The sequence below is a fragment of the Embiotoca jacksoni genome, unplaced genomic scaffold, assembly GCF_022577435.1.
Source record: "Embiotoca jacksoni isolate LCO1_2020_lvr unplaced genomic scaffold, fEmbJac1.0.p SCAF_31, whole genome shotgun sequence".
NCBI lineage: Eukaryota > Metazoa > Chordata > Actinopteri > Embiotocidae > Embiotoca > Embiotoca jacksoni.
The window spans coordinates 4,819,245-4,839,998 of NW_027185383.1; the positions used below are offsets into that span (position 1 = coordinate 4,819,245).

At 41.6% G+C, this 20,754-nt stretch overlaps 1 protein-coding gene across 4 annotated transcripts in view; it reads right to left on the bottom strand.

The window, feature by feature from the left end:
* Positions 1–1,075: 1,075 nt before the first annotated feature.
* LOC138207249 (low-density lipoprotein receptor-related protein 8-like) overlaps positions 1,076–20,754 on the bottom strand; it is an 82,944-nt gene continuing 63,265 nt past the window's right edge. For 2 of the 4 annotated variants that reach the window (XM_069164348.1, XM_069164345.1), the window contains 9 exons: positions 18,950–19,121; positions 15,942–16,169; positions 13,151–13,269; positions 12,462–12,601; positions 8,653–8,794; positions 7,813–7,965; positions 6,302–6,592; positions 5,323–5,391; positions 1,076–3,735 (listed from right to left, as the gene is read on the bottom strand). In XM_069164348.1, the coding sequence (XP_069020449.1) occupies positions 3,392–3,735; positions 5,323–5,391; positions 6,302–6,592; positions 7,813–7,965; positions 8,653–8,794; positions 12,462–12,601; positions 13,151–13,269; positions 15,942–16,169; positions 18,950–19,121 (1,658 nt within the window). In that variant the 3' untranslated portion in view covers positions 1,076–3,391. The remainder of the gene's footprint in view (positions 3,736–5,322; positions 5,392–6,301; positions 6,593–7,812; positions 7,966–8,652; positions 8,795–12,461; positions 12,602–13,150; positions 13,270–15,941; positions 16,170–18,949; positions 19,122–20,754) is intronic. The other 2 variants (XM_069164346.1, XM_069164347.1) reach the window with 2 other exon arrangements.

The following is a 20,754-nucleotide window of genomic DNA, read 5'->3' on the forward strand; positions in this document are numbered from 1 at the left end:
TGCTCAGTTCTTGAATGATCCCTGGAGAAATATCAGTGTCTTCAGCTGCGACATACTCGGCTACATTCACTGTCTGCCATTTGGAGTTCAGCATGTTGCATACAGTTGGTTTATCACAGCATCTTACCAGAGAACATCTGCCTGCAGCATCTGGAAAGGGTGCAGTGAGACTGAATCAAACAGCGAATGCATTTTCCTCTAGGCTGTCATTATGAGCAACAGCTTTCACATTATACTCACTGTTGATATAAAAATATTGACTTATGCAGCTTGAAAGTGGCACATATAAGATATTTAGATGAAAACATTCGGAAATGAACTTAAATCAACCACAGAGTGAGGAACTAGCAGTGTTGACGTTTTGTCACAGACATCTTTATATAGTGTTACGCAAGAATCAACTGAAGTTGCCATGCTAACCAGCTGGCTTCAGCCCGCCCCGTCTTGTAATACTTATTTGTACCACTAGACGGGATATCGAATCACTGTAGCGTCCGGCCTGCTGTCAGCCCAACATGAGAGAAAGAAGCAGCTTTAACGAACCTCTTGTTGGAGTGAATGAAACAATAAACAATGATGGCTTGAAGAAAACAAAAGTTATCATTTAATGTTGCTTTCCACCGCTGCAGACATCCCTGTGTGAGAAAACAATGAAGTTTGATGCTGTTTTTTTTGCTTCTACGGTCATGTTAAAAAACTATAATGTAAATCATAAGCTCAACCAATCACCTTTTTCTTTTGTTGATCAACTGGGTCCGTACAATCTAACTTTCACTTATCATCAATGATTAAAAACAAGGCAAGTACGAGCTAACGGCAGGGCAAGAAAACACAGACTGACTGGACGCTAAAGTGACTCACTATCGCCTCTTAATGTACAAAGTGGTGTTACATGATGAGACTTTTACATATCGCACCTTGAAAACAACTCATTTAGAAAAAAAGAAAAGAAACTTGCTTACATACTTACACTCTCCCGTTTAAAAGGTCTGGAAGGCCACAAGCGTATTCTGTTTAAGCACGTACGTCTGAAATGTGATAATTTGTAGAAGAAAACGAAACATCACAGACCGAGGAGGTTTTCAGTCAGATTTTATGTATCAATATATAGAGATATTCAAAAGTAATCCATTACAGAAAATCAAAAAGTGGAACCAGTTTGGTCTTAATACAGTTCATCATTGCATGTACAGTAGTTGGCTGATCCCTGTCCTTTTCATGAAAAACACTAGAGTAAAAAGAAAAGAGAAAAAGTAAACTAAAAGGCACACAAAAATCAATCATCTCGTTAACACCAAGGTCGGGAAACGTGGCAAAGATGTGGGAGTATCTTTTGGGAAAGGTGTCAGTGTTTTGTGAGGGACAACAAAGAGAGAAGGGGTGTACGAAAAAGGATGCTAAATGATGCACAACAAGAAACAACACAAACCACTTTGGTGGATAATTCAGATTTCTTACAATCAGGGAATGCAGTGCTCTCCTTTATACAAATAAATTAATATACCTGTCAACACTTTATCTAAAATCTTATGTACAGCTTTTCTTTTACATAATTATATAATACATTATCAAAAACTTTATGAAAACATATTTACAAACCAATGAATCAAAAAGCACCCTCAAAGCTTTTCCAGTGTCACACACTCTCTCTCACGCACACATACAACGCTCACACGCGCACTTCCATACATACCTGTGTGTCCACACACCATCACACTCAGTTTTCTTCCATGCAGTACACAATACAGAAGGCATTCTAAGAGGGTTGTGCAACAAAGAGCGTACAAAACAGTTTCAAATATGGCTGTGGGATGAACATTAGCACACATGCATATAAATGAACACACACACACACACACACACACACACACACACACACACACACACACACACACACACACACACACACCTAGACTTTTACGGTTTATGAACGGAGTATCAGTGTTAAACCGGCAGGAAACGTGTTCGCTGACAGAACGAGTTGGTCTCAGCCTTATTACATCAGTCGGACTTTTGTTTTGTGTGGTTACATCACATGGCAGGTCTTTTTTCTCATCATGCAGCCACCAGCTGGGCCCTCCCACATGGCTCTATCCAAAACTGTCTGCTCAGATATCGGCCATCTCAAGAGGAGGAGAGCGGGCAAAGGAATCAAGTGTGTGCGTGCATGTCGCTCCGAACAATGAATGGCTGCATTGTCAGTTGGCGAGCAATTATGCGTGCTGTTTGTGTTTTTCGGAGGGCAAGCGTGCATCGTCTCTGTCCTCTGGAGAACAGTGTGAGTTTGCTATCACTGCGCCCCCTGTGTATTTGTCACAGTCAAAAGCAGGTGATCAAATGAAATTATTAACACTGGAGGATTCTTGTCAAACACAGAACACCGCAGCGGGCTAAAAGCTGCCGTCTATTGCTTTTCTCAAACCATTTAACATCTAAACACGCCACGATAAAGACAACAGAAATTGTGTGTAAAATCCACTTCTCTCTAACTTCATATCCTCTCTGCTCAAATTAAATACTGTTGTCTCACCTTTTTTTTTTTTTTTTTTTTTTTTTTTTTTGTCTTTCCACCTTGAAAACCAGCTGCACCCTCCTCAAACTCCAGAATGCTGGAGGTCAAATATAAACATAACCTCTCAAATCAGCTGTGTTCAGCTTCACCCTGAAATATTAGACAACTCACCCTGAAAGGCTCCGAACAGAAAGAGAAGAGCACAAAATGTAGTGTAACCTTTAAAATCAATCAGAGACTGGGAAAATCGTTAAAAACAGAAACCAATCCACAAATATGTTAACTACACAAGACAACTCCAGTAATGACATTTGTGACGGATTCCAACATGAATCTGTACAGATTGTCCCATCAACGCGCGGGCTGTCCCACTTTCAGAGCTCCTCCTTCCTCAAACAGTGTTCCCAGAGCTCTGCAGCCCATCAGGAATTATACACAGTCCAAATGATTCCATCTAGGACGAAACAGAGTCTCTCACTGTAGCCCCATCAAAAAATATGACACACAGCACACACCTCACTCATCTATCAATGCAAAAGACTCAAAAGAGGAACCAGTTTAAACTCCATATTCCAGCATCACTTAAAGTCAGAAACACACATGAACAATTCTGTAATTAATCATCAACATTTACCGGAGGAAAAATAGATCCATCTCCAGCACAGAAAAAGTATGAAAGTATTTTTTTTTTTTAAAGAATCATGTTTGTCTTACTAATATTGGTGTTTTTCAAACGGAAATTGGCATAGGACATAGCTGTGAATGGCTGCACTTGATGATATGTTGTTCGTCCCTTCGTTGCACTCAGTCCAAGTCTCTGACCTCGATGTGTGTCCGTGCCTCTGAGCGGCCATCTACTCCAGGAGTCGCCCTTGTCGGTCACTTTGCAGTGGAGAGCATGGGCTGCTCCGTGTACCAGTGAGTCCCCGGATCTGGCATGCTGCCCCCGAGCGGCAGGGCGATGAACTGCGGGCAGGTGCCGCCTCCCGCGCCCACGACTCCCATGCCGACGCCCTGCGGGTACGGGTGGTGGTGGTGCGTGTGGTGTCCCATGGCGTCAGTCCGTCCGATGTGGATCTCGTCCTCCTCGCCCTCGCCGGTGGTTTTGCGGTACACGGGGTTGTCAAAGTTCATGCTCTTGGTGGAGTTGCGCCGCCAGTTGCGCCACACCAGGTAGACTCCGGCGCAGACCAGGCCGAAGACCACTGTGGCAACGATAGGAACTGCATGCGTTTAACACAGCGGCAGGGACACGGGGAAGGAGGGGGGAGCGTTAACCAGGCAGAACGAGTCCATGGCGTGGAATGAGGCACGGAGGGGAGCAGAGCAGGCATGCGGGGGGACAGAGAGGGCAGGGGGGGAGGGGGGGGCAGCGGTACAGAGGTTGTGTGTGGGTGGCTCGGCTAGACACGGGGTCAAAGTGGGGTCACACACCAACCAAAATATTTCCAACACAGACTCTAAAATAAGATGCGCAAGGCCCCATTAGGGCTCAGGTTGGGAGTTAATGAGTTTTAAACTCTCCTTAGGGAGCACAGATTTGAATAAACATTTTTAATCTAATACTGCTTTATTAAATTACACCAATGAAACTCAAACAAAGCTTCATTGGCATAATTTTTTTTTGTGCCCGGTTCACATTATATAATGAAAACGGTTCACCTGAGCGAACTCATTTTGTTCAGGTTCATTTGCTATACTACTTATAAGAGATGCACTGTCAACAATAATATTTTTCACATATACAGTGTGTTTATTTTCCTAAAGCCTTTATATTTTTCATAACCAGTGGTGTCAAAGCAGGACAGCAGCTGCTTTACTCAAGAGAAAACATCCCCTTGGGAAATTATTGTTTTTATATATTTCATTTTAAAAGGGGATTTTCTTTTTCTTTCTTTTTTTTTTTTTTTTTTACCCTTTTCATAACCAACAACCCAGGAACACTCTAAAGTGTAACGAATGGATTAAACTGCGTGTTTATCTTCTCTAATACATGCTGCTAACTGGCCGACTACATTCAATAACAACCGAGTAATCCTTGAAATGCCAAGTGGCGCATCATTAACTAATTACAGTACATTTAGGGTTTGATTAAAAAGCACTCTAATATTTTGCAGTGCATCCAGCATGGATGCAGTTAGGAGTTTATCTCAAACGATAGAGTTCAACGTTGTTGTAGCAGCTGTGTCCCATTGTTTATTAAATGTGGAGAATGTTGTGCCCTGGCAACCCCAGCAAGTTAGATAACCAACTATTAAAAGGTTTTTTTTTGAATGTTCACTTATGTAGTGAATCAAATCTTCCAGCAGCAGCCGTGTGGCAGCCAAAAATTTCCGTTCACTGGCTGGAAATGAGAGGCTGATTTTGTCAGCTTCCCTCTAAAATCAAAGATTCCATTTTTTTTTTTAAATTACATAAACATTTCGGTGGCCACTGTATGTGGTATGAACAAAAATATTATTGACAGTTTTATGTTTATTTAGGTTAATCAACTGTTAAAGCGCTCTCTTTCTGCTAACAGCACACAAAGGCCTGCTTACAAGGAGTCCCTGCTGTAGCAGAACCCAACACAACAACACGGTGTGAAGTGAATAATGCAGCATGGCAGTGATGTCAGACACACAGAAAATAACTCCTGAGAAAACTTCAGCGAGGAAGACCTGCGGGCCGGGCTTCTCTCGTGCTGCCGCAGCAGGGTCAGAGTGAATGGACTACAAACAGTGGCCACAGGCAGACAGCAGCTTTACGCAGCCCTGCAGGCCTTCAATGTGGACAGACACGTACAGACAAGGGAGCTGCAGGTGGCTTACCGATGGGGATGACCACTCCCAAAACAGCCACTGTCAGGTTCTCGCCCAGGAGGAAATGCTCGCTTCCAGCTGTAGAGAGAGAACGAGGAAGAGGTGTCAGAGACAGAGGACGAAAAGACAGCAGAGCGAGGTAGGATAAGCGTGCAGGGTGAACAAAATTTTGTGAGAAATAGAGTGAAAGATAAGCAGGGCAGTCAGGAAGGGCGAGCCGGTGGAAGAGAGGGGAGATAAAACAGAGAGGCGGAGAGCGGGTGATCATGCGTGCACGGCCGTGAGTATTTTACAAAGAGACGGTGAGAAAGAGGATGGAATAGAAGAAGGCGAAAATGGAAGAGGGAAGGAAAAATGATGCATCGCTTGGCATTTGCAACAGTATGACCTTGACAGTACCCCTGACCCGCCGCACGCCATTTATCCAGGCTCCATGAGGCTCCAGCGTCTCTTCAAAGCTCATTTTCTTACAACATACTAACGAGCACACCTACACAGCTGCACACATGCCCTCGCGCACATGCAACACCCCACTGCCCAAAACGGAGCGCAACTCATGGAGGGAACGACGGCATTTTCAAGGTCACGAGGCACCATCCAACACTCCTATCAACGTCGGTTGACTGTAGTTGTTGGGGCTTGTAGATACATCACTTTAATGTCATCATTATGGTGAAGGTGAGGCTGTTAGCTACGTTATGAATGTGAGCGGAACCGTCGGATGGGCTACTTGGCAGGAGACGAGGTGAAAGCGGCGCTTTATCAGAAGACCGGGCCCATCTCTCATTAACATCCGATTGGACCACTCTGCCCTTTGCAAATCATGCAGACGACTCATGAAGTGATAAATCTTGAATTCTGAATATACGACCGTGATTGGTCATTTCTGTCATTATATGTTTTGAAGTTTATAAATGAAACTTATTCACCGTGTTCTCACACATGACAGCCTTGGTAAACTCCATTTTTCAAGTCACAACCCACTTACAGTGTTGTGAGACGCTGCTGTCCCCTGCAGGTGTGGTGGAGATGACCATCGTTGTGGCGGTGGAGTGGGAGCCAAGCGCCTTCGACTCCTGCGATGACACAGGCTTGAGGGTGCTGAGGGGTGTGAGGGGCTCGGGGGAACCAGAAGGAGCTGTGGTCAAGTGGGGGATGGCATCCGCCTGCGACACTCCCCCCGAGGGCGGAGGGAAGTCCTCTGCAACAGTCGCCCTGGTGCCCGCTGTAAATCCAGTGGGAGACGAGGATGTCGCTGTCACGTCGTTTCTTGGTGCTGCTGCAAGGGAAATAAGATCACAATAGAAAAAAAAAAATTGTTGTAGATGTGTTAAAGCTTCTGAAAATGTGCTTTCAAACACTACTTATGCATTATCTACAACCTTCAATATTCATGACTGAAACCCCCAAAACGACCCTGAAGGATTGTAAAAAAAAAGCAGCATAAATATGATTTTATAATAGTAAAAACAAAATCAGCTAAACTTGCTTCATAAGAATTGTGTGGGTGTGCTTTGAGCACTGCTGATTGACATTGGCCTGGCAACACAGGAAAACAACTCCACTCTATGAATAAAATGTTCCTATTTGTTGGCTCAGACTGCAACACAAATAAAGAAAATAGTCATGTGTGCATTGTAGGAAGCTGAGAAAACATGTTTTCAAAGACTTTAAGTGTGTATTCCTCCTTCAGTGTGATTACAAGGCTCCAGTTTTATATTGATATTTCAACAAAATCTGTTCTGCTGTAAGATCTATCATAAATCTATCATATTGACTTGTTCACTTGTACTTGGACAAATATAACATAGACATAATCTCAATATAAGACAAATAATCCATTTAATGTCTTCAGGAAACACTTCCTTTGTGTATTCATATAAACAAACACAAGACATTGTATAGTAAATCAGTCTTGATACAACATTATAAGCTAATCAGATGTTGTTCTATCAATATTTTGTTGCATTGCAATGCAGTGATGCGTGTTATTGTATCCACCCCCCTGTATGTGTTGCTTAGCAACTATCTCTTTTAGGTGCAGGCTCAATAACTTATGTTGCTAGAAACCAAAGTGAAATAATAATAATAACAAAAAAAATGATATACATTATTTTACATGATGCTTTCTTATTAAACTTGAAAAAGATTTGTTTTACTGAGCTGGTAATAATACAATATACCATGTCATACACTTTCAAGCATGATTTTCCACTTTAACTTAGATGTAGTTCATTAATATGTTTATTTATGTTATTATCTGAGCTCTTAATTGAACATTTCCTCTATTTGTTTTCCATGGTTTTTACTATAAAATACTTTGTAGCTGTGTAGAAAAGTGATGTCTCTTAAAAACGTCCTGTAGCCAGTAGCCCTCCGCACTGTACTATATGTGGAGCAGAATCTGATTATCTACACAGTAAACACTGCAGCCAACAAACCCCTTCAGGTGCTATCGATTATTAAAGACTCTGAATTACCACCCGTAAACATCCTCACCTGGCACACAGCCCCTCATATCTGGCCCCGGGTCCTGTCCGTCCGGGCAGGCGCAGGTGTATTTAGGCGAGTGCTCCGTGATCTGTGGAGCCTTAAGACACAGGTACTCACAACCTCCATTGGCCACACTGCCCAGATTACAGCTGTCAGGGCCTGGAGACAGTAACAGAGGGAGACATGAAGACCTAGGCTACGGATGCATAAATACGATTATCATTAATTCAATTTAAGGGGGCACAGAAGAAGTTGTCATACTTTAATGCTCCCTACTGTGAGCACTGTTGAATTCCCTCTAAACAAAGCTCATTACTTTGTGTAAACAAAGTCTGGAGGAATACAAAGAATAAAATCTGGCAACATAGAGAAAGTTGCTATAAATATTAAGCAGTTTCTGTGCAACTCTGCCAGGAGTTCTTCTTAAACTCTTGTTCTCACAACAAACTTGGAAAAAGATGAATGTATGCGGATCAAATTGGAGAAGAATAAAGAAATAGCAAAGTCGAGGCGTGGGAAGGTGGGAAGACAAGCAGAAAGACAGAGACAGATATGGAAACTGGCACAAAAGAAAGGAAACACACGGCCATCACATTCATGATTAAGAGCTCTGTCCACACCTGCATTGTAACTTCAGAGAGAGCTGGGTGGAAGGCAGACGTCTGCATGTACTGCTGCTCCCTGTGTTTTGATCTTTCTACCACAGTCGCAAACCTCACCATCATTTATTCATGTGCCCGGGCTGACATGGACACACAGCTCACCTCTCACAATCAGAGCACGGGGAGAAAACTGAGAAACACGAACATGCACGTGAGGAGTCCCTCACACATCCTGCACACGCACCTTGCGGCTGTCGGAGCTGGTGGAAGACAACGATGTCGTGGGGGTCGTTGAGGTTTTCAGCCAGAGCGTGGATGTCCTGACCGGTCAGCCTGTTGGCCATGAAGACCGCCGCCCTGTCTCTGTCTGTCCAGTAGATCCGATCCTGAGATACATGACAAACGCAGCTCAGGCGGTAACCTCTGAAGGACGCAGTCACACAATGTTAAATCTCGACAATCTATGATTCAGGAGCATGGACAGCGCGTGGCTTTTGGGTGGCATGGAAGTGCAAGCCATGCATAAAAATTCAAATTTGAATGCACCTTTGTATTTGAAATTATTTCAACTTGGATTGACGCTAATGATGCGGGTAGTGTGATGTCACCTGGACTCATTTCTAGCCATGCTAGTGACACGGCTCTGTGAATGGCGATGTCGCGGTGTCTGTTGGTCTGTTACTCAACAAATATATCAAAATTACATTTTGGTACAGACATTAAGCTCCCCACAGGATACATCACACAGATTTCAGTGATACTTTGACCTCCATTAACTCTCGAAACGTTCAAGTAGACTTTGATTATACTGTATTTTCCTCTCGTGCTTCCTTGTGGTTGACATTTATAGCTTTAAGTAAAATGTCAGACTATCAGTGGATGTGTAGCTTGAAATTTAGCGACCTTAGGTATCCCTTAACTTTTCATGCAGCGCCATCATTTGGTCAACACTTCACGTTGTTCAATCCTGTAATGACATTACGTCACATCAGCCTCAGTGGTACGTTGTTTATTTATTGACATCTATGGTTTCAAGGTGACTTTGGTTATCCTCTGACTTTTTCTCTAGCGCCTCCTTGAGGTTGATATTTTTTGACTTTGAGTGAAATGTCTCACTAATGTTGGATGTGTTGCTAAAGTACAAAAAAAAAAGAGTACTAACATCGTTAGTGATCCCTTAACTTCGTACGTAGTGCACATCCGTTTGTCCAATACTCTAATGACATTACATCAGCGTCAGTGGGATTTTTTTTGTTTAGTGTTCATGAGCAAATGATAGCATGCCCGCAACATAACATGCTAGGGATGGTGAACATGTATTGTCACTGTTCGCATGCTGATGTTAGCACTTAGCTCAAACCTCCACCGTGCCTGCGATCAATGAATTGAATGTCAATGTATTTTTCCAGTTCTAAAAAGAGGCTGTACTCAAGATGTGTTTATGTTCATGTGACAGGAAATGGGTGAATGAAGCAGATGAACAACACAATCAAACGTGTACAAAATGAGAGAGCAGAGAAAGATGAGGCAAGCTGAGGGAGGGTTGGATGGTGAAATATTTGCTGATGGAGCTCACAAAACTAATTTATTGGAGGAAAAGAAATAGAAAGAAAATTAGGACAAGAGAAATACTCTAAGGAGTATTTGTTGACACACAGTCGAACTCATTATTTGCAGCGGAGGAGAGCATGTTAATTTGTCTTGTAATGTAAATATTATGAGGGGATGAATGTGCCACGGAAATGCAGAAAGGTTTAATTGTAAATTAGGTTTTTATTCAATTTGAGTAGCAGTGCAACAGTAAACAACACGAACAGAATAAATGTAACAATGACACATTTGTATGGGAGAAGATTCAATGTATTATTTGATTTAAAGGTGTCAAGTGTCTGCGTTGTCCCTTCTGGTTTGTTGCAGCATTAAATGATTAAAACACATCCTATATAGATCAAAATATAGCATCTCAGAGGCAACCTTTACCCATGTTTGTTGTTTATTGACTGACTTTTTGTCTCGGTTTTTTTTTTGTTGTAAGACGAAATCCTGACATTTTTTCCAGTTGCCTTAGAAACTGCGGGCTAATCTCCAGTGAGCACCAAGACAATAGGCCATTGCGACTCGAGTGTGCATGTGTGGGTTAGTGTTGAGTCAGTCACTGAGTCAGAAAGAGATGGTAATGTGATGTACACTACAACAAGCCCCATTCAATAACACTGAGTTGGTGTATGTCCAACATGCTGAACAAGAAGGTCACCTTGTAGTCGTAACAAGGCAGAGAGGACGACGATCGATTATGTATTACACACGAGAGAGTTTATCATTTGTCAGAGCTATGCCACAGTGCCGGCTCAGAGTGGACTAACAGACTGTACAGAGTACAGAAGAAAATCCTCAAGGTTAGGCTTTGGGCAGCTAATGGAGTTTTAATTACTAAAGCTTAAACCTTGGGAGGAAATTTGGTAAAATACAGTAAAAGAGATTTATATATATTATACAGGGTTCCCACTTAAAGTCAAATCTCAAATTCGCTGACTTTTCCCAGAACTTCACTGACTAAAAAGCTGGATTTCTATGACCTATAAAGAACGTAGAAAAAGGCCAAACTTCACAGATTGCTTTTCTGTCATCGACTATTAACACGATCTTCGAAGTCGTCATTTTTGAGCCAAAGCTCCTGAAATGTACATTCTCCTGTAATGTTTGCCTTTGTTAGCAGCTACAGGAAAAAGCATCTTTACTGAAGTGATTGCCAAATGTTGATGATAATAAAACCCCTCACGAAATACAGGAAATGTGAATTTACATAATACAAATATACTACGTTTTTACAAAAGGCAACTAAATTGTAAACCTACAACAAAAAACTGGAAGTCCATGATTTGGCCCAAAGAATGATAAAATCCCTTGATTTTCCATGTTTGGAAAAGACTTTAAAATTCCATGATATTCCAGATATTCTAGTGGGAACCCTGATTATATGAAGTGCCAGAATGTAACTTTAATTTGATTTAATCCTGTGCTGTCCAATGTTTCCATTTTATGCTACTTTTCACTTTAACCTAAACTCAGTATTATTTGTGAGATTTGCTGAAAGTATTTAGTTGTCAGAATGACTATCTTGGATGTATATAGTATATATAGTAATAAAGTATAATTACTTAAATAAAAATTGGAACACAAAGCCTTTGTGTAAGGTGGCTTTTTTTACACAATGGTATTGCTACTTTTTCCTCCATCACTCCTTTTTATATCAAACAGCAGAGAAAGAGAGTTCAGGATTTGAATACAATGTTGGAATTCAGACTCAAAAGGCAATTTGGAACAAACTATGTGACTGCTCAACTCATGAATACAACTCAAGCCCAAGTGGATATTTAAAAAAAACATCAATGCTTGTAAGTCTGGTGTGGTGCTGGATGAAATCTGTCTCTGGTCCCACTGAGACCGGTTCCCCTTGAGCGGAGTCCCTCTGAGGAATAGGCCACGAGGGTGATGTCATTGCTCCCTTCCAGTGCCTGTGTGCGTACTCAATTTGAAACCACGGTGCAGCAGATTTGCAGAACCGCTTGGCACCGAACCAGATTGAGACGCTCTCGAAGGGCCCTGACATAAAACACACACACACACACACACACACACACACACACACACGCACACACACACGCACACACGCACACACGCACACACACACAGGGAAGCTGGCTGATGACCAAAAGCATAAGCGTGTGCTGCTTTATACTGTTTCCTACTCATAGCTGTTTCTGTTTCGTATGCTCCACCAGTCGATCCCACAAGAGACAACAAACCGAACACGCACAAGGACAGCAACTCCCTGAGAATGCAATAAATTGAATTGAACAGTCATTACATTTTAGTCCCAGTCACTCTGTGGGGCCCTGTGAGGCTAATGAGAGAGATGTAGATCTGATGAGATGTGGGAGGCTGGATGATATCATGGACAACTGCCGGGGAAACTTTTCAAATATAGGGCAGAGTGCTACAACCTGAGGGCCTGGGATAAATCTATGAAGCTCCCTACACACAAACACAAACCTCAAAAACAGCCAGAGCGTAGGGGTGTTCCAGCCTCTCCGCAGACGACATGTGTGTTCTGCGGTGAGCTCCGTTCAGGTCCACGCTAGCGATGAGGTGGAGCTTTGAGTCCACCCAGTACAGACGCCTGTTGGCCATATCTGAAGAGCACAACACACACACACACACACACACACACACACACACACACACACACACACACACACACACACACACACACACACACACACACACACACATCGAACGGACTTCCCCAAGCTGAGTAGAAATTGATTGTCTCCGCGGTAAGCACTCTTGCACTCTGACCAACAAATCCCTTCAGGTGATATTGATTACTTTTTTTTTTTTTAAATGCCAGATTCCCAACGCTACACAACTGCAAGTTTTACTGTGTTGAAACTATAACTTCTGAAACACTTCAAATATCGCGCCAAAGCAACTGGGATAACTTCGCTAATCTACTTTTCCCATTATCATTAAACATTAATAATATTCATATAATATAAAACTCATAATATTTCAAATACTTTTGACCGTTATCTCCAATGTGCTGATAGGGTGCATTAGATTCCTTTTAAAACTGTGCTTCAGGCACATTTATATACAACAACTGCAAAAAAAAAGCGTAAAAAATTATAGAGAAACATATGATGTAAGACCGAGTACTGAAAAATAACGTTTCCTCTCACCTAGAGTGATGCCGTTGGGCCATTCAATGTTATCAGCCACCAGCACCTGTCGGTCCACTCCATTCATGCCGGCCTTCTCTATCTTGGCTCGTGTGCCCCAGTCTGACCAGTACATAAAGCTGGAACAGAGACAGCAAACTTACTGTGTTAATAAAGGGTTAAAGTTTAAGCAAGAAATGCAAAAGTGTTGTACTGTGCTCTTTTAAGGTTCCCATTTATAAAAGTTATAATTAGCCTGGTGACATCATTGTGTTCAGTAGTTCCTGCTGCACTGCCTGGTCCATTTCCTTTATGAATGTTTTACTTTAACTTTGGAGTTTCAGTTTTTTCAAACGTAAGTGGGATGCTTTAATATCATAATTATATTATTAATAATAATAAATTCTATTTGTACAGCACATTTCATACATAAAATTAAACTCAGTACTTTACAGAAGAGAGTAAAAGCAGAGACATGAAATAGGATAAAGCAATTTAAACAAACTTGAAATACAAAAATAAAACTAAGAAAAAAAGTATGAACTAAAAACAGTAATGGTAAAAAGATCAAATTACTTCAAACAAGTTCATGAAAGTAAGTCTCGAGCTTGTGCTTTACTAACATAATGCCAAAATTAGCATTCCTAAATGTGTAGTATGAGGACTGAATATGAATTTTAACGACAGGAAAAAAAACAAAAAAAAACAGCAGTGCTGCTAAAAACTGCCAAAGCAATAAGCAGCCTATTTTATAACAGTCATATATAAGGCTGCGAAAATAGGACAGAGGAATGTAATTTTTTATTGAATGCTATTGAAAAAAAAACAGGATTTTCCACCACAAGCTAAGCTGCCGCAGAGGTCTGTGATTTGATGTCTGTAAAAATTGGTGGAACTGCTTTTGAAAGGCACAGAGAAAGAGAGAAATGTCTAAAAACAAAGATTACTTTCGGACATTACTGTAAAAAGATCGGTGGCTAGTGAACTGGGGGAGCTGTCCGTTCAGCACCACACAACCACAAATGTCACACAAATGTCCTTCATACCTGGCTGCTATCTCACGGTCACCATCTGCTTGAATTTGTATTCTTACTGTGATTGAAGACACTACAGTACTGTATCGGCTTCTTACATAGATTATGTACTTATTTCCATTAGACCATATCACAGTTTGTCTAAAGAATTAGAAAAGATTTTCCAGGCTGGCTCGGCCCTTCTTCTCCTCTTGCTATCTTTGATGCGACTTTAATGGAGAACATATGTAGTGGGAGGTCTTGAGGACAATAGGTACATTTCACACGTAGATGGTCCATGTAGGTGTAGTGGTTGGTGTCACCCTGTCTGTGTTTTATTGAACAGACTTTTTTTTCACTGAACTAGTGAGCTTTTTGTTTGTTTTGGTTTAAGAGGCAGAGGTTTTAGTTAAGCCCAGGTTTTTTTTTTCTCTTTCTTTTTGTCCCAACCTCCCCCACATTTTTTCCAACCTTTGTTCGATTATTAATAAACCACTTTAATTTGTCACTACTGCTCTTCCTCATTTAAATAACTGGTTACTGTGTCATTGTCCACCTTAATATCCACCATGGGGACGTAACACTGAGCTTTAAAAATCCAGACTTTGTTTAATTCAATCACTGTCTATATATGATATTAGTTTATTCCCCCTTGTGTGCAAAAATAAACAGATCATTCTGTCATGATTAGTAGCTATGTGCTGTGGCTGTGGAAAACTTCGTCGTGCAGCCGAGCGATGTTAGTTTCGACTGAATTCACAGAATGTGAACCACCAAATTTAAAAGCTGTTATTGTGTGAGTTCAGCATAGTTTGAATGGTCATTGAATAATATCAGGCAGCAATCAAAGCAGCAAAATAAACAGTCATTTCTATGTAAATGTTTATTACTGACATCAAGTCATGTTTTTTGCAAAGACAAACTGTTCTTCGGTATCATACTAAACGTTCTGGGTGCATTGGATTCCTGTGATGCTGTTATAATTGGGGCTGTAATGTGCAGAAAATCTGTGTGTGTGTGTGTGTGTGTGTGTGTGTGTGTGTGTGTGTGTGTGTGTGTGTGTGTGTGTGTGTGTGTGTGTGTGTGTGTGTGTGTGTATGCGTGTGCGTGTGTGTGTGCCTCAGGTTAGGCTACGTGTCTGTTCATTTCTAGTTTATTTTTGTGCCTGTTTGTTTTCATCTGGGTTTGGATCACCAGAACACAAAAGCTGCCGAGGCATGCACTGGCACAAATTTCATAAAGCTTCTCAGATTAGGAGAAGCTCATCCAGGACAACGTTTCCACAAAACTATTGAGTCAGGATGTTAAATGGGTCACAGACTTGTGACTCTGAATTCCCATAAACAACAACAAGAGTTCTTTTAATGTATGTTCGTCAGTAGATGTGCTCCCAGAGGAGGATTATCTTTATTCAATTTTTGGGTCTCAGGCGGAAATCGCTCAACAAATCTTTATCTGAGGTCATTATCTCTTTCATCTTCCATATTACAGAACAGGAAAAAAAACTAGAACAGAAATATATCAGAGGGTATCCGCTATAAACTGACATACTGTACATTGTTACGTAAATTCAGCTCAGTAATTATGAAATTAAATTAGAAGTGCAAGTCTGTGTTTTTTTGCTTTTGTATTGATCAAAAGACATAACTTACTGGTGAGTCTTATTGATTCTGCCATTCAGATCTTTAATATTGGGTTTTACATAATGGGGTCATGCTATGATTTCTACGCTTGGACTGGAAGGCATTTTTGTGCCTTTAAAAACAAACACACAAGTAGACACGTCTCCGCCTCCTTACCCGTGGTGAGGATCCAGTGCAATGGCTCGGGGTTCGCTCAGGTCGGTGTTGACGAGGACGCGTCTCTTTGTGCCGTCCACCGAGGCTACGGAGATGGATTTGTCTCCGGAGTCGGTCCAGTACAGGTTGTGTTGGAGCCAGTCCAGAGCCAGGCCCACGGGGGTTTGCAGCGAGGAGTCCAACAGAGGAACCTGCTGGGAAGGGTCGCTGGCCTCGTGGATGAAGGCACTGCAGAGGAAAGGTGAGGCGTTGGTGTGGAAAGGCGGAAATATGGAAGAGAGGGAGGGAGTATTTTGAGGGGATGAGAATACATAAGGGATTATCTACAGCAAACCAGCCATTATTGAAAAATCGATATGAAGTGGAGGGATGTCGAAGGCCTGATGGGCCCTATTTTGTGGTAATGAGTCAGTAAACGGTATTCTTCTCATTACGTGGAACACCACCTAAAGATTTATCATTGTAAAATATTGACTTTTGGTGATAGCATTATGAGCCAAAGGATTTTACAAACTTTTTTAAAACACTACTTTAGTAATGACTTCACTCCAACTACACAAGTAAACTGCAATATTCAAGAATTAATGAATGATAATACAATTAAATGTATTGTGTAAAGTGAGCAAGGAATTTCTTTAAGTCATATTAATTTGATAATTTCATATAAATTGAATATATGTGCACATACAGGACAATGACAACTGATACAAGACTGTATACAACGAGTGATTTTCCACTGTGCTGCAACGGCACCGCAGACCAGAGAATGGGGCTGGTGTGGCAGCGGTAGCCTTGGGCCATGCGCTCGGCAGGTTCATCTAAGGGTTAGTGTCCTTCTTAGGTGGACCACTTATCAGAATAGACATGGCCTCACTCGGGGTTCACCCCGCTTGCTAATGATTTGGCCCCGGCATAGGTGCGAGGCGAGGGCGAGGGAGCTGTGCCCTCGCCCCGAACAGGAATTTCAATTTCAGCCTCCCCGGGGACCTTTTTTCTCTTAACATCCATTTCATAAAGAGAACACAGTGCTCCAATTAGAATACACTCTGGGGAGAAATCGTAGTTGGGATAACAATAGGAAGGGTGGAATTAATGTGAAATAATAGCGGGACTGAGCCATTGACTCGGCTGATTGTTTTAGAAACGTCAAAAGACTAAACGAGTAGATTCTCGGTGCAATCAAAAACAGGGAAATCAACAATGCAGGTTTTATCAAATCAAGACTCAACTCATGAAGGCAGAGTTTTGTTTACAGTCAGAAGTTTGACAATCACAGCTGAAACATTTACTATATATGCTCCAATTTCAATAACAACACAAAAAGCGGAGCACCTTTACAATTCCAATTTACATGCACAGTCATTCACAATGCATGCATTGTAATAGAATAGTATGAATAAAACTCTCCTAACTATGCTAAGGCTGTGTAGCGTTTATGGTTCATGTTGCATTGTGTAAATCCTGATCTGCATCTTAAAGACTTTTGAGTTAAAAAAAAAAAATCATCAATACTCAAAGTACTATTGAGGCAGATTAAGAGATATCTAAAGGAAACATAAAAGCCAATAACATATTGCTGAGTCTTTTCATGCACTATTGAGGAGACAATTGTAAAGCCATGCTGTTTCCATACCCAAGGTTCGTTAAAGTACAATAAGTACTCCCTTTCTGCACAAAGCCTCAGTCTCTAATCTAAACTGAGGCTTGTGATCTAAATCAAAGGTCAATGATAGCAACACAGGGCAATGTTTCAAAGACTGGGTCCCTGTTCTGTATATCTCTTGTGCCTTGTACTTTGTATCTTGAGTGACATGTTACACTGCCTGCAGGTGGTTTCAACGTGTTTAATGTGCAAAGAAATGTAGTGATGCAGCAGCGAAGGCAGAAGAAGAAGCTGGCAAGTGAACATGGCTGTAAACTATGTCGTTTCTGGCTTCAAAGAGACAAAGAGCCTGATTTACTAAAGGTTTGCGTGTGTAAAAGCACGTGAAAACTTCAAAAAAATATCCAAGCTGATCGACTAACGACATGCTGTAAGGACCGCCTCTTTCAAATGTGCAATTTACCACACATTGTCCATTTTGCGTCTTTTCCTGAATGCATATGTGATATTGGGCGTTTCTACTTGAACGTGCAAAATACCGGGAGGGGAAATGCAAATACATAAATTTAGCACACGCAATGATATTTACCTGAAACCTGAAAGTAGAAATAGGAGAAGTGACTGCATGTTTATTTTAGTGTGACTGAAAGGAACGTATTAATCAGGTGCAGACATTAAGCTGCTCTTATTAATGAGGTGAGAAGGAGACGCAGCGGAAACCAAAGAATGCGTAGGGAACGTGGTTTTACACCCGTGGAATCATTTTTCATGTCAGAGGCAAAAATTATTTAGACATATCGTCTGTCAAACGATGACAAGTTATTGAATGAACTGAATGATGATTGACGGCCGACAACAAGGGGAAGCCACACAATACCAGAAATGACAGAAATTCTTACGACTCAGCATTTTCCTGCCTCTGGTTCATTCCAGCGTATCTCTGCTTGGATATCCCACCCAGTCCCGTTATTCAGGTGTGCTGTCACAGGCCCTGAATGTGTCCCGCAGAATTCACAATTTCTTAATTTCAATAGGATCAGATTTCCTTTTCCTTTTGCGGTTGTTGTTTTTTCATGGGTGGAATCACTTTAACACAAGCAAACATCTAAACAGAGCGATTTGCACCTGATATCAAAGACGCAATTACTCTTAGTAAATCACCCGCAAAACGGGTGCAAAATAAATGTGCAAAGTTTTGGAATGAACACGCAATTTAGTACCCTTTATTTAAGATCTTAGTAAATCAGGCCCAAATAGTACATTTTTATATGAACCGGTGAATGTAAATACATGTATCAAAAATATAAATACAAATCAAGATCAAGTTTCTGCTCTAGGAGAACATTTCTGAAACTAAATCAAGTTGGAAATCTTCTCTTAACTCAGTTTTCCGTTCTTGGTTTACCTGTAGATTTTCCGGTGAAATCGATCGCACCAGAAAACACGGTTGTTGGCCACATCCAGGTCCAGAGCAACAGCGTTCTTCTGCGTGGACACCACCTGGCTGTAGTCCCTCTTCACCAAGTCGATACGGCGGATCTCATGCCGGTTGGTGAACAGTAAATAAGGGCTTTTCCCTGCATGCAAGAGAAACCATACTTACGGCTCTATTTTTGTGAAAATGGCAACGATCGCAATAGTACAAAGCTAAATTTATCAGGGCAAGACCATTTATAAAAGGGGCTTCAGCAGAACAAACACGTTGTTAGTGGGAGGAATACACTGAAGCTGGAATTTGCGTCACTAATGCTCAGTCGAATCAGCTTTGACAGTTTAATGGTGGGCAAGAAGAAAAGTCTAAGCTGGTATGTGCTATTAGAAAACTGCTTTCTTCCTGAAGCTCCACAGATAATTTTCATACAGCAGCACCATTAACTTGAATGAAGCAGAAAGCCACGGCATTGAAGATAAAAGGAGCACATAAAAAAGATGACGCCAGAGAGATTGGTTTTTCAGCACAGCATTCAAATGTTTGTGTGCTCGATCCAGAACTGTCGACCCTGATGGGAGACGCTGTATGTCAGGGAATGATTCAGACATTCCTCTATAGTAACAACACCGAGGCTTCAACCACAGCGCCAAACAGCATAATGTGCTGCTGCACACTCGTAGCACCAAAGTCAATACTCTAAATAACATGTTTCTCACACAGATGAATAACATAACACAGCTGGCACGATACTGTTCAATATCCCCCCTCTAACAAGGGACAATAAAAACACCTGAACAGTTGGTGTATTGATTAGTGTGTCTGTATGCATCATTAAGTTATACGCTCCTTATTTTCTTCTCCTTGCACATATAGATCAGCAGTACCTTTGCATCCAGCTGTCAAAGTTTACACAGACAAGAACACTAAACAGACACGAGTGAGCGTACACACACTGAAAGACAAGTAAATTCCACAGAGGGCAGAGACACAACCTTGAATTTAAAGCAGACACTTCTTGCTCTTGTCCTTGCCAGCTAATAAAGAACAATAACAATCACTTAGTTCCCTCCAACTTCAAAGAGGTTTAACCCAGATCATTGTATACCTGATCTCTGTGTATATATGCGCCGCTGAGACATGCAGGTCTCATCTGGCAGAATGCACCTCCAGTACATCCAGTGTGATCACTAGCGATTACGTTCTATATTCCCCACACCCATCTGATTTATATCAGCAGGGAAACCGTGACCGCGACAAGCTACAACGAGATGTCGACGGCCGAGGTAGCTGCTCTCTGAGGCTCTGATGCAAAGCTAGACGCTAATGTGAGCAAGCTAACAGGCTCACAATGACACTAATAACAGGTAATAACTAATAACAGGTGTTCAGTCAGGACACTGCATCAGCTTGAACAATTTATTGAAGACATGCACACATTTTTGTTTGGCGGTGATTCTGCTCTAGAACAGTCTGAGCAAGCATGACACAGACCATTCCTGAGATCACGAGACCCCCAATTCATGACTTTTGAATGAATGGACGCACTATAAAGAGAGAAAACATTGACAATGCGGGAGGACGCTGGGGAGGTGGAGAAGATTTGCAACGGTTAAATGCAGGTTGTTGAAGAGCGATGTGGAGAGCAAGGAGCGGGCAGAATGAATGGACGGGGAAAGGACGTAAACCCTTGTATGATTGGACAGGAAAGGGGCCCGTGACAGACTCTGTCCCTGACTGAAGTACTGCAAAGCTAATATCTAACATGCTTATATTTTATA